A 13,720-nucleotide genomic window follows, 5' to 3' on the forward strand; every position below is an offset into this window, starting at 1 on the left:
GAGAGGGGGAAGCAGGCTCCCTGCCAAGCAGAGAACCCAATGTGGGGCTCGATCCCAGAATCCTGAGATCACGACTGGAGCCCAAGGCAGAGGCTTAACCACTGAGCCACCCAAATGCCCCATCATGTTTAACACATCTTATGTTGAGCTTCTAAAATCACCCCAAATCATAAAACTAAGAGGGAGGGCCTTTAACTAAGGGCCATAAAACTAAGAGGGAGAGCCTTTAACTAGTCCATTCCTCTTATTTTATAAAACACTGACCTTAAACATCCTTGAGAGTATAATTTTATTCTGATTTTTATCTGCTTTCCTGACTTCGTAAGGACAGAGAGAATCACTTGTCATTACCAAATGGTTTGCTTTTAGTAAATTCCTGCCAGAGAAACCTCTCAAAGTGCAGTCCATAGAGGACGATCTACATCAGGCCCATTGAGGCTTGCAAAATGCATATTCCTGGGCCCCGCTCAAGACCTATTACACTGATTATCTTCACTGTGAGGCCCAGGAAACGGCACACTCATGACAAGCTCCACTGCCTTAAAATCAAATTTCAATTTCTCAAGCTGAAAATCTGTTCCTCCTGATCTCTTTTTCAGAGTAACTGGAAAATACTGAGTCTCTAAACTGTGCTTCTTTAAGATTATAAAGCTATCTTTCTGTCTCTCTACAGTAGTAAACTAACTGAAGTTCTTCAACATTCCTTCTTTCGTCTCTCTCACTTCTTGGACATCTATGTCCTAGTTCTCCCCATACTTTCTCCAACCTCTCAGTGACCAGCAAAACACTGAACGCAAACCAACATCAGTGACTGTTCAGGAAGATTAGTTCATGGAATTTCTGATTTACTCTGTGTTCACATTTGGATCCCCGTTATGTGGTAACTTAAAAAATGACACATCTGGGCATGTTTTATTTTCTGTGGATTAATTCTCTTTACTTCTGTTTCATACACTGTATTCTGGGACTCTTCCCAACTCTTCCCACTGAGATTCCATCTCCAAATTAACTATGTAATGCTAAACATCAATTTTTCTTTCCATAAGCAGCCATCCAAATTTGTGGCAGGTATGCATTCCATGAATATGCTTCCCTTGCCCTAAATTCAGAGTGCCGTTCGAGATCCAAATCCCAAGGCTAGGCTGAGAGCACCGCATTCTCCCGGAAGCAATTACTCAACCACAGACACGGGATGCAAGTGAGGGCGTCGGGTCAGTAAGACACACTCGCGAGGTGATGCTTTGGCTCCCCTCTCCGATGCCTACGCCAGCTCACCTGCAGCACTTACCTGCCCAGCCAGTGTAAGCAGTGCTATCCCGAGGGTCTGCCGACTTTAGGCCCCGCTCCATTTGCTGAAGCAGCTCTCGAATCTTATTGTTTAAACGTTGTGAGAACTCAGGAGTCAGCTGTAGATATTAAAGGGGAAACAAGTATCAAAAAATATGGACCGTTCAATTTCCTGGACTAGAAACTATCAAAAATAGGAGGGTATTTTGTTTCCACTTGGGCCACTTCTTCTGCCTGGGAGAACTGGACAATTATTTTATCCTTAATAGCCCCAATTAATAAAACTTAAAAGGGTTATGACATTTTCCTACTCAAGGCAGCAACTACTTTGTAACTTAAATGTCTTACATCAAATTTATAATAAAATACTCAAGTAGACTGCTGATGAAAAACTGCCACGCAGGAATTTCCACCTAATAGGGAATGTTATTTAAGCTAATATTTTTTATTATCATAAAAGTCATCTTAATAAATTAAGCACACATCAGAAGATGTTTGCTGTTTTCCAGCTATTTAAGCAGCAACAATGTTAATTCCCTAAGGAAACACTCTCGTTGCTTTTGTTATTAAAAGAGGAGGATAAACATTTATAAAATCCACTTGTAAAAAATGGATAAACAATTTTTAAAAACTGTAGAAGTAATGCAAGAAAGTCAAAATAAATTCAGAGAAATCAGGAGCCTCACGCAGAGTGGAGAGAACATCAGACCTAGCATCAAAAAACGGCCGGCACAGTGCCCAGCAGAGGAGGGGCTTCATAAATACTGCCCAGTGAGTGAAGCTGGCTACATCTTTATCCACTATTCATTGAGTAATTGTGCTCTACTCATTGCTTCTTTATGCTTCAATTACCTGTATAAAGTCAGGATAGTAATACCTGCCCCACAATTTCAAAATTCTCGCATTCAGGGATGGAACTGTTGATACTTTGACAATTTTAAGCAGTCCAAGGGTCTATAACAAGTAATAATTTGGGTATGGATTAAAGAGCACAGGAAAGCTGTGACGGTGGGGTAGTGATATCCATACAAAGCCCTACAGATGCTGGGTAAGTTGTGAGGTCCACAAAGACACTGTTATTTATCCTAAAGGCAATTGAAAAATATTTCGCAAGTTCTGTATACACTGAATCATGAAGAGTCTTAAAAGGTCACTTTAATGTATCCCTCTAGAATTTTAGAAAACTGCTGATTCCCAGACTTGGATTTTTCAGAGCAGTAAAATTTTAAAACAATGTTGGGGAATATTACATGGGCACAAACATTTCATTTCACCATGTAAGGATTATAAAAATAAACCTACTACCTGCTAACATCATCATTTCATTTTTTAAAATGAGATTGAACACTGAAACAAGAAAGAAGGTAGTATCAGAATTATTATAAAAGATACTAAGTTTTACTTCTGATAAGGCAAATCAAACTATCAACCATATCTGAATCATTTTTCTGAAGCACCACGGTCCTTTATTTCACACTCTGAAGAAGAAACCACACGGTCTGACGGACACACTCCCATTATTTAACAATTTTTGCCAAGAGGTTAAGATTTCAACAGGTCTTGAAAATACATTTAGTAAGATAAAATATACTTCAATATTAATATGAAAGGTCTATAAATCTCAACTAGACAGAACATGAGAACATGTCGTCCTCTGTTCATAGATCATGGCTAATTCATCATTTGCTGGACCTTATTTTGAGACCAAAAATAAGAACACCTCAGTCTCAGGAAGGGAAGTTACTTTCTATTTGTCACATAACTGCATTTAATAAAGGTCACCTGACAGAGAATATTGATTGTTTGTGGCAGACCACAAAATTATTTAAACTCCAGCAACAATCTGCAGAGTCTCCAAAAGCCCTCTTTTTTCTGATAGATGCCAGAAAACAGACCAATTCCTTATTGAAACGTCTGTGTTAGCAATTAAGGAGGACAGATCTCGAGGGTCTGAATCATCATGCTCAACAGTAAACAATTTTATTTTTTATTTTTTTTTTTAAAGATTTTATTTATTTATTTGACAGAGAGAAATCACAAGTAGATGGAGAGGCAGGCAGAGAGAGAGAGAAGCAGGCTCTCTGCCGAGCAGAGAGCCCGATGCGGGACTCGATCCCAGGACCCTGAGATCATGACCTGAGCCGAAGGCAGGGGCTTAACCCACTGAGCCACCCAGGCGCCCCAGTAAACAATTTTAGAACTGGTATGCTAGCTAGCTTCTGGAATCTGTTCAAAACCATGTGTTAGGTGATAAATTACTTTCTTATTTTGGGACCAGAGTTTAAACTTATGAATATCTTTTTGTCACTCTTAAAATGGTTAAATTTGTAAAAGCATTTAATTTATAAACAGCCTGAACAGTGAGCTGTATTTTATTGAAGGCTTCTGTTCTTAAATCCTTAAGTGTTCTCTTTGCCAAATCTGCATGAAACAGCAGGTCTTCCTCCAACAAGATGGGACAAAATACTTCAACTTCAGGATCTGCAGAGGTAGACAGAACACAGGTCCAAATGGCCAAAGGGAAGCCATATGATGTCATGATCATTATAAGAAGCTTTGCTTGGGTGGTTCAATTTTGTTCTTTAAAAAAAAAAAAAATCAGGGGTGCCCGGGTGGCTCAGTCAGTAAAGCATCTGACTCTTGGTTTCAGCTCAGGTCATACTCTCCTGGTTTTGGGATTGAGCCCTGAGTTGGGCTCTGTGCTCCGTGCAGAGTCTGCTTCAGATTCTCTCTCCTTCTCGCCACCCCCCCCACCCCCGCTCTCAAATAATAAATAAATAAAATCCTTAAACAAAATCAGACTGACTCTAGATTCCTATATATTTTGGTACCCTTCTATCCTACAACTCTTCTCCAGTTCTTTCATTCCTCCTACTTGCATTAATGATGTTGAAGTAATCCACTGCGACAAATGTTTCCAAGGAAGAACCGAAAGAGCCACATAAAGTTCACTTGGCAGATATGAAATCTCTAAGGCCATTATATCTCATGGAAAGTGCTTTTCCTATGGCGAGTTTAGAAGAAATAAACTAGAAGAATTAAAAAAAAAAAATGTTCCCACTTTAAAGAAATCATTCTCCCAACCTAACAAGCTCTTAGAATTTCTCAGTGAGACACTCTGAAGAACTGTATTCCCTCTTTTTTATTATGTGCATTCAAAGAGACATGAGAAAACACAGCCCTATAGTATCCTCTATCAAACTTCTCTTTTGTTCTGTGGTTTGTAAGTAACATTAAGTTACTGTTTTATTTCCTCCAGCTGTAAGGATGTCCTGCAAAAAAGAGGCAATAGTAGGAAGAAAGAATTTCAGGCCTATGTCCTTAATTTTTCTCAGCACTTTCAGTGTAAAGATGTCTTTACCACACATTCCCATTTAGGCTCATCATTTACCCTGCCCTGTCGGTATTTGCTTACAAATATAAAGCAATAACATGGAACATGTGACATACCCCCAGGACTCCTCCCCTCTCTTTAAAAAGCAAACCAAAATTGATCAAAAATGCAAAATTACATAGGAAAACGAACACATTCGCCAATTTTTATAATTTAAACTATCAGCGATTGAGGCTATTTCAATTATGAATATTAACAACAGTGACTTCTTCATAGAAATGTCAAACTCAAATGGTATATTTTGACATGTATTTTACATATTTATCCTGAAATGACGTATATTTTAAAAAAGGGGGATGCTCGTCCCTTTCTTTCAGGCGAAACTGAGCTAGCTCCCTTCTCCACACCAGGGGCTGAAGGTAGGGATGCAGGCAGATGTACCCCAAACTCACCCTCCCGGCAGAATCAAAGTAGCCTTCGGCCAGGGATTTGTTAAAATCGGCATAAGGATTCGGGAAGGCCCTTTGAGCCATGACGCCGGAAGCGAGCCTGCAGAAGAGGGGAAAAGACGAAACTGGGCTGAGACGGGGGCCTCGGCCGAGCTGCGAGGTCGGCGGCCAGAGCCCGCGCCACACCTTCCCTCCAGCTCCTGGGCCACGGCGCAGTCCCGGTGGTCTGAGTGGACCCAAGGCCCCCCGCGGCACAGCTACTAGGGCGCTGCACCTCCGCGAAAAGGCTGTCAGGGCCCCGTGCCCACCGCCAGTAAGTGACCCCGTTTTGCACCCTTCGTTCCCACTCCCAGGATTTGTAGCGGCGGCAGGTTCACCGTCCAGAAGCCCGGCCAGGCCTCGGCCTCTCCTCCCGCAGCCTCGGACACCAACAGATGCGACGCTTTCACCGCCCACTTCCTGCCAGCCGGACCAATCAGAACCGTCGACACTGCGGAGGTCCGCCCTCTTGTCATTTACAGTTTGTTAAAGAGACAGGAGTGTGATTTCTGAAGGCCAGTGCCGGGTGCTTTAATTCCTGGGTAGCTGGAGGAGGGACAGAGCTTAGAGTAACGTGCAAATGTGCCCTGTATGTCCTGCCTTTCTTCTCTTTTAATATTAAAAAAAAATTAATTCAAGTCCAGATGAGTCATAAGAATTAGGAATTTATCTGGAGAAGAAAAAAGACTGCTTTGAGAAATATTCATATTTCTGCTGCTCAGACTGAATGAAATGGGGTAAGATAATGTCTCTACAGAGACCTTCCAGACTTTTTCTTTTGTTTCTTAAAAAACAAAAAGAAAGAAAATAAAACACCGCAGCTACCACTAGCAGCATCAAGGAAAAACAAAACAACAGGGTATATTAAAGAAATGGATAATGGGTCCTTTGGCGATAATTTATGATAATTTAATCTCCAAGGCACTAAAGAAAAGATATGAATGCCCAAGGGACAGACTGTCAAATGGCAACTGAAACTTCAGAGAAAATGCATGAAAACACAAATCACAGCTCTTAAGAATTTTGATCTGCTCATTGGTCTAAATTGGACTGTAAGACTGTATACTTCAGTCCTTTTAAAAAAAATAGCTAATATCCAACGGAGTAGGATACTCACAGCACTGAAATTCCATGTTTAACAGTCTCCATTATCTGAAAATCAGTCCTTTCATTTACGCTTAAAGCCCACCTGGTATACATTAGTCCCATTCTGTTGCTCAGAGGATTCTGGAATTCAGTTAAAGGTCAGAGTCACTCTCTCTGCTCTTTCCTCTTGTTTCAGTGAAGCCTTTGAGCGTATAACAATCAGTTGGTGAAGCTCAATTCTTCACCCCCACCTTGGCCCAAAATTGTTGCTTTGTGGCTGCCATCTCCAAGTCTCCTTCTGACCTGCTCCTGCCCAGTTTGTTTTTTTTAACTGTTGCTTTCTAAGGCATTCATTAGTTCCTTTGCCCAATTCATGAAGATTTAGTAGAGGCTCTCAGTTAATATCAAATTTGTACCATTCCTATTTTAGTAGATGGGTGTGTGGTAGTGCACTTCATAAGAAAGAAGAGAAAAAGGAACGAGAGGCTATTTTATCAATTAATTTTCTTAAATGATTAATGGCTTACCATCAGTTTATCTCTTTCACAATCTTTATGAGCAATTACTATCAGGGTGGTATTTAAGTAGATTAATGACTACTAGAGGGAGAGAGGCAACCTAGACAGTAGACTGTACTCGAGCAGAAATCAGAGTGGAGAGGGGAAGTTGGAAGGAGAGTAATGGAAGAGTAAGAAGGGAAGGAGGAAAGGAGCATCTTTGTCAGCTTGAAAGACAGCCTCCCGGAAACCAAAGAAGTAAATGGAAAATGTAGTGAGACAGTGTAGGGGTTCTCAATCTCAGCACTGTTGATATTTGGAAAGGGATGCCTCTTTGTTGCAGGACCCTGTCCCATTCATTGCTGTATGTTTAGCACCAACCTTGGCCCCCGTTCATCCAGGGGCCAGTAGCATGCACTCCCCAAGTGCTGACAACCAAACATGTTGGCAGACATTGCCAAATACCAGATATCCCTGGAAGGGGTAGGACAAGGAACTGCCGGTGGTGTGTGAACGCTGAGATAGTGTAACCAAAAATCCTTAATAAGATTAGGCAACTGTTAATTCCAGTGTCCTCATGGAAGATTTGCTTTGCGAGGATAATGCACTGAAAAGCAATTCAGGAGGAACTTGGGGTGGGAGGTTTTGTTGTATGTGTTCTTGTGTTTAAATCTCAGGTGCAGAAATGAGCTAATTACACTCCTTGATTTTTAGTATAACATTATCAATGCATGCAAGACCGTATTCTATTTTAATTTTTCTCTTAGTTCCCGGTTCTTATCCATTCTTCTCCCCCAGAAGGCAATCACCACAATATGTTTAATTTATATATCTTTTGGAAAATATATCATGGGTTTTGCAAGCATGTACTTTCACTAAGTAAAGTAGTGCTGCAAATACTCAACAACTTGCGATTTAGATGCTGTGTCGCTCCACATATAACTCGTCATTTCAGACAATGTGAACTATTTTCACAGTATGTCTCCACCTTGTTTTACTTATCCTTTCCCCCAGGGATGGGCACTATTTTTACCTTCCACGTCACCAATAGTACAGCCAGGTGTATCCAGGCACCTGTTCTCAGAAGGATCTGGAGGTGAGTATTCCTGAGTTCCAAACTGCATCTACCCTCATCCACGGTTTCGCTTTCCGCACTTTCCGTTCCCCTGGTCAGCCTTGCTCTGGAAACAGGTGATCCTTCTTGTGGCAAATCATCAGAAGGTCAACAGGAGCCTAACGCTACCTCACGATGCCTACGTCACACTCCTCACCTCTCATCTCACCACGTTGGCTTTTTGTCATCTCAAAGCATCACAAGAAGAAGAAGAAGAGGAGGCGTGAGTACAGTAAAGCACAGTACAGTACCATATGGTATTTTGACAGAGAAACCACATTCACATAACTTTTATTGTATTTTTGTAATTTTTCTATTATTATTGTTGTTAATCTCTTACCGTGCTTAAGTTATAAATGAAATTTTATCATAGGCATGTGTGCTAAGGGGGAAGAAAACATTGTATATGTAAGATTCGGTGCTCTCTGTGGTTTCAGGCATCCACCAGAGATCTTCGAACATATCTTCCACAGATAACGGGGGACTACTCTTCCCAGAAGCAGATTGCTAGATCAAAGGACATCTTGCACTTGGTTTCTCTAGTCCCTTTAGAATGCTTTGCAGAACTACTGGACTAGTTTATATTCCCTCCAATAGTATCTACTAGTTTCTGTCATTTCCATGTCCTTTCCAACACTAGTTATTATCAAGAGTTGTAGTTTTTGCAATTCTAATGGACAGCGTGGAAAGATCATTGATGGTTAAGCTTTCAGTATTTTTCTTGCTAAGGATGTTGGGCTTTGTTTCATACTAATTAGACGTCCGGCCTTTCTCTGAGATTTATTTGTTCATATCATTTGCTCGTTTTTCTATTGAGTATTGCATTATTTTCTTGTTGGTTGGCAGGAGTTGTTTTTGTTTTATTTTTGTTTTTTGTGGGAGTGGGTAGGTTATTGTAGATATTAATCTTCTTTGGCTCTAGATGTTGCAGAATCTCTGTTGGTCTGTTAGCTTTTTCGAGGGCATCTTTCATTGTACTGGAATTCCTCATTTTAATGAAGTTAAACCCATCCAACTTGTGGTTTGAGGATTTATCTTCATGTCCAAGAAGTCTTGTGGACTCCTAAGACTCCTAAGTGGCACTCCTAAGTGGCAAATATGGCTTTCTGCATTTTATTTTATTATCTTTTTACTTTTTAAAAAGATTTTATTTATTTATTTGACAGAGAGAGAGACAGAGCGAAAGAGGGAGCACAAGCAGGGGGAGAGAGAGAGTGAGAAGCAGGCTTCCTGCTGAGCAGGGAGCCCATTGTGGGACTAGGATCATGACCTGATCACAACTGAGCCACCCAGGCACCCCTATCTTTTTACACCTTACATTTAGGTCTTTAGTCTATCTGGAGTTCACGTTTGAACGTAGCATGAGGCATGGATCCAGACTTATTTTGGAGAGGGTATAGAAGTCTTCTGAAAGTTCAGATATAGTCAAAGTATGAACAAGTTCTCTCTTTGTTAGCCAGAAGAACCCATCAATCTGAATTAGGAGAAATCATGCAGAACTCATTTCTTTTGTTTGTTTTGTTTCATTTTGTTAGAGAAGCAACCCAAAGAAATTCTCCTTAGCCCCGGCTCAAAAGAAAAATGCCTGACCTTGACATATGTGTGGTAGTTTTCTAGGGCCGTCATAAGAAAGGACCACAAGATTGTGTGGCTTAAATGACAGAAGTTTATTGTTTCACAGTTCTGGAAGTTGGAATACCAAGATAAAGGTGCTTGTGGGGTGGGTTTCTTCTGAAGCCTCTCTCTTTAGCTTGCACGTGGCTGTCTTCCCCCTGTGTCTTCATGTGTTTCTGTTTCCTAATCAATTCTTAGAAGGACACCAGTCATAGTAGATAAGTACTCACTCTAATGACCTCATATCACCTTAATTACATCCTTAAAGAAGCTATTATCTCAAAAAAAAAATAGAACCTATTATCTCCAAGTATGTCCACATGCTGAGGTACTGGCAGTTAGGACTCCAACATATCAATTTGGGGTGGGGGGAGGGGGGCACAATTCAACCCCTAAGAGTACTATGTTCATCTGTGGCTATGGTGGCTGAATACATTTGTGGTCAATATACTTTTGATTGTTGATTTTTCAAGGCTTATTCCATTTCTTATAAATTTAGAGTAATTTTTTTTAGAGAAAATATTATGGTGTTCCTTTTCTTAAGTGCCTTGTGTAAACTCTCAGGAAATAATCACTGTATTAGTGCCTTTGAAACAGACTACTTCTAGAACTCTGGTAAGCTCTATGTTAAACTGAGAAAATGGGTATGGTCTGAGAGCACTTTAGTTCTATTCTAAGACCTTAGTTTCAGAATATTATAATGTGTACTAGTTAGGATGAAAGCTAACTTACAAAGAAGTTCAAAAACATAATCAGTGAAATAAATACATTTATTTTTCTCTTCATTTCATCCTATTGTTTGTTCTTCCTTCAGCATATTATCTTTGCCTGTAAGATAACCAGTAAGAACTGGTCATGGCATAGCTGTATTCTAGCTTGGGGGAAGGTCAGGAAAACACAGGGGGGCACATGCCTTTGTCCCCAGACCAGGGAGTGGAAACCACCACTTCCACATTATGCCACTGGTGAGGATTCGGTCACATTGCCACCTCTATCTGTCCAGAAGCCTGCGAGAAAGTCTTCTGCTGAGTTACTGAGTGTCTGGCCACAATGAAAGAGTGAGGACTAATTTTGGTGGCCAGTGAATGACTCCAATTCATAATGGCAGCTCTAGTAACTGCTACTAGTGTCTGCTGTTAATGGAGCAACATACTTTTGGTTCTTGGTGTTCCCTTTGCCTCTGCCCTTCTAAAAACCAAGCCTTCTCGCTTTCTTCCCACAAATTCCATAGAGCTTTCTTGGCAACTAGGTCATTGACCTTTGGTAGAAGGTAGATCAGAAGACTCCATCGTCCCTCTCTCTCACTCTTTTTTTTTCCCCCTAGAAAACTGTCCCCCATAACAAAGCAAAACACACACGCGAACTTAAGCAAACTACGGTTACTTTTTTCAGTTTTCTCCTAAGTATTACATCTATTGCAGAGAGTGCCCCATTTCCTTTCCAACAAAGAAGCATAAAGCAAGAGTTATCTAAGCCTGAGTTTAAAATCCCCATGTTGTTGGCTTAACATCCAGCTGGGACATTTTAATACTGAAGCAATTTTCTATTTCATTCATAGTGGAGAATTCATGGATCGACAGGAGCAAATGCCAGTGAAGGAAGCGAGAACATCAACACACATACACCCTCACTCACTACAGTACACTTTTAATTTCCCAGAGATAGTATTTCCTATGGTGCTGGCAGCATTTCCTCCCTCCCTTGTCAGGACTGTTATTAGTGTGCTGACAGATTCTTTTCTCTAAGTGTACCTGCTGGGGGAGAGCCGCTATCATGTGAAACACAGGTGTGCTGGGGTTTTCTTTGGAGATTGAAGATGGTGAGTATAGAAAGTTGGTAAAAAATGTACAAACATTGAAACTGTCTTTTCCTCTCAGCACTTAATATTTGAGAGGGGATCTTGGTCAGTCATGTTAGCCTATGTCTTTACAAGGAAAAGGAAAAGGAGACTCTCCCCTTTATTGTCGAAAATATGTACCTACACTGCATTGTTAAAATTACGCAGATCCCCATTTCTCTATATTCTTAAAATGCATAATGAAGGTAGAAATGGGAAGTGTCCCTTGCAAGAACAGACTTCTTGCAGCAGGGATTCATTAATCAGGAGGACTCCATTTTCTTCTATCCCCAGTCAACCATATAAAACTCACCTATGGAAGGGAGATGATGTGTTGCCAAAGCCCCATAAAATATCGTCCCATTTTGAGTTTTTTTTTTCTTTTTCTTTTGGCATATCTGGCAGTCCTGCTTCCTGGCAGGGGAAAGTCACCAACAGAGAGACACTGTGGCCCATATAGTCTCTCTTTTAAGCTTCAGAATTGCCTCACAGCAGGTACTTTTCAATTATTTAAAAGAAAAACTTCAAAATTTTCTAACTTGCCCGGTAGCCACGTTTTTCGTACTTCTTTTTTCCTTTCTATTTGCCACGAGAGGAAAGAATTCAAATGCACAAGTGAGTAACTGTGTGAGAAGTTTAGTTTATAATAAGAAGGGGGCAGAAGCTGTTCCTATAGAGCAGTATGAATTTAGCAGTATAACTTCAGGAATTCAGTCACGGCTGTGTAGAATCATCTAGAACCCATCACACTGCAGGTCAGCTGGTCGCTTGGGTGCTGACAGAAGGGCCCACATGATCTAGGGCTCTAGCTGCAGGAAGGAGTTGGCTCCTTTGTCATGGTCCCAACCCTGGGTTGAGCCTCAGAGCTGGGGGCCAGAGCAGCTCTTAGGGTAGGCTGAGAAAGCAGAGCTCAAATTCTCAGGCTGAATTTTCTGTCCCCCGAGGGACAGGACTTGGAGTCCAAGGAGCTATATAAAACCTTTTCCCCGAGTGACTTCAAATTCTAGAACAGTCATTCAGATATATTATATGCCATCTTAGGAACTTATTAAAAATACAGAGTTTCAGACTTTACTGCTAGAGATTTTGAGTCAGGGGGTTTAGGTTGAATTTGCATTAAAAAAAAAAGAAAAAAGAAGAAAACAGGGGCACCTGGGTGGCTCAGTGTGTTAAAGCGTCTGCCTTCGGCTTAGGTCATGATCCCAGGATCCTGGGATCAAGCCCCGCATCAGGCTCTCTGCTTGGCAGGGACCCTGCCTCACCCCCGTCTCTCTGCCTGCCTCTCTGCCTACTTGTGATCTTTGTCTGCTCTGTCTGTCAAATGAATAAATAAAATCTTAAAAAAGAAAGAAAGAAAGAAAGAAAGAAAGAAAACAACTTCTCCAATATGACTGTCTTTCTGACTGAAGTTTGAAAAGTACGTGGTGAGACGAGGACAGTAGGGGCGGGGGGTGGGGGGGGAAGGGGGGGGGGGGGGAGGGAATCTTGAATATCAAAAGCTATGGTGCTAAATGGTAACAAGTAAATTCTGTGAATTATCCTAGCCTCCAGTTTATATTTGACACATCACACCCCGTAATGTATTTCCTGAGCTACAAAAAAAAAAAAAAAAAAAAAGGAAACAACAAAAAGGAAGGAAAGAGAAATGTCTGTTTGCTCTGACCTATCACAATCTCTACTCATGGGCAGCTGTTTCACTGGAGATCCCTCCAGGAAAGGAGCATTCCTACTTCTTTTGGCAGTCAGTTAGGGTTTTTTGTTTGTTTGTTTGTTTTGTTTTGTTTTAATATCCTCCTACTTCTAGGAGTTCTTTCTTAGATTGAACCTAAATATCTCTCGACCAGAAGTTTAGACATGTTTTAAGCAAGGTGGAGAACAACTAGTCACGACCGGTCTTTTTATGTTTTAAAACTTTAGTTTGATTTTCTTCAGGCAGAATAATTCCACTTTACACCTTCTCATCAAGGGGCCTAACTCCGAGATCTTTCATAAAGCCTCGACCATCACACCAGGGGCCAGGCAGGGTAGTGCTGAGGGTGGCCTTTTCATTTTCTTAACAGTGTCTTGGAAGAGCATCCAATGACTCCTCATTTTGAGGAGTACATGTGCCCTGACCCTTCGCTTCCATCATGGAGCGCTCTGAAGGGGACCCTTAGATGCAGAGCAGCGAGAGGTGGGGAGTTGGGGGGCTAGGGGTGTGGGGGAGGGGGGAGGCGGGGTCCTCTGTTGCAACTGCATTGTGATCAGCAGCCCCAAGGGCTTTGTCTTCCCCTTCTCCTCCACCGGCCTTATTCCAGAGGGTGGCCCTGCAACCACCTCCTACCCACAGCCTCTCTCAGGGTCCGTTTCAAGGAACCAAACTTAAAGCAGGATCTATGGCTGTCTTTGCAGGCTTTTCATCCTTACTTGGCAAAGGAACCGTACGCTATACAAGCACACACATGGAAAGCACCTTGAAGCACC

The 13,720-nt window shown here is 41.4% G+C and overlaps 1 protein-coding gene across 6 annotated transcripts in view; it reads right to left on the minus strand.

Moving 5' to 3' along the window:
* The window catches only part of LANCL1 (LanC like glutathione S-transferase 1), a 38,861-nt gene extending 33,331 nt beyond the window's left edge, over positions 1–5,530 (minus strand). The window contains exons 1-3 of one of the 6 annotated variants that reach the window (XM_059393409.1): positions 5,405–5,530; positions 5,074–5,170; positions 1,289–1,406 (exon numbers count right to left, since the gene is read on the minus strand). In XM_059393409.1, the coding sequence (XP_059249392.1) occupies positions 1,289–1,406; positions 5,074–5,154 (199 nt within the window). In that variant the 5' untranslated portion in view covers positions 5,155–5,170; positions 5,405–5,530. Of the gene's footprint in view, positions 1–1,288; positions 1,407–5,073 lie in introns of all 6 variants that reach the window. The other 5 variants (XM_059393411.1, XM_059393412.1, XM_059393410.1 and 2 more) reach the window with 5 other exon arrangements.
* Positions 5,531–13,720: the final 8,190 nt, after the last annotated feature.

Source organism: Mustela nigripes, chromosome 3 (genome assembly GCF_022355385.1).
Source record: "Mustela nigripes isolate SB6536 chromosome 3, MUSNIG.SB6536, whole genome shotgun sequence".
Lineage (NCBI taxonomy): Eukaryota > Metazoa > Chordata > Mammalia > Carnivora > Mustelidae > Mustela > Mustela nigripes.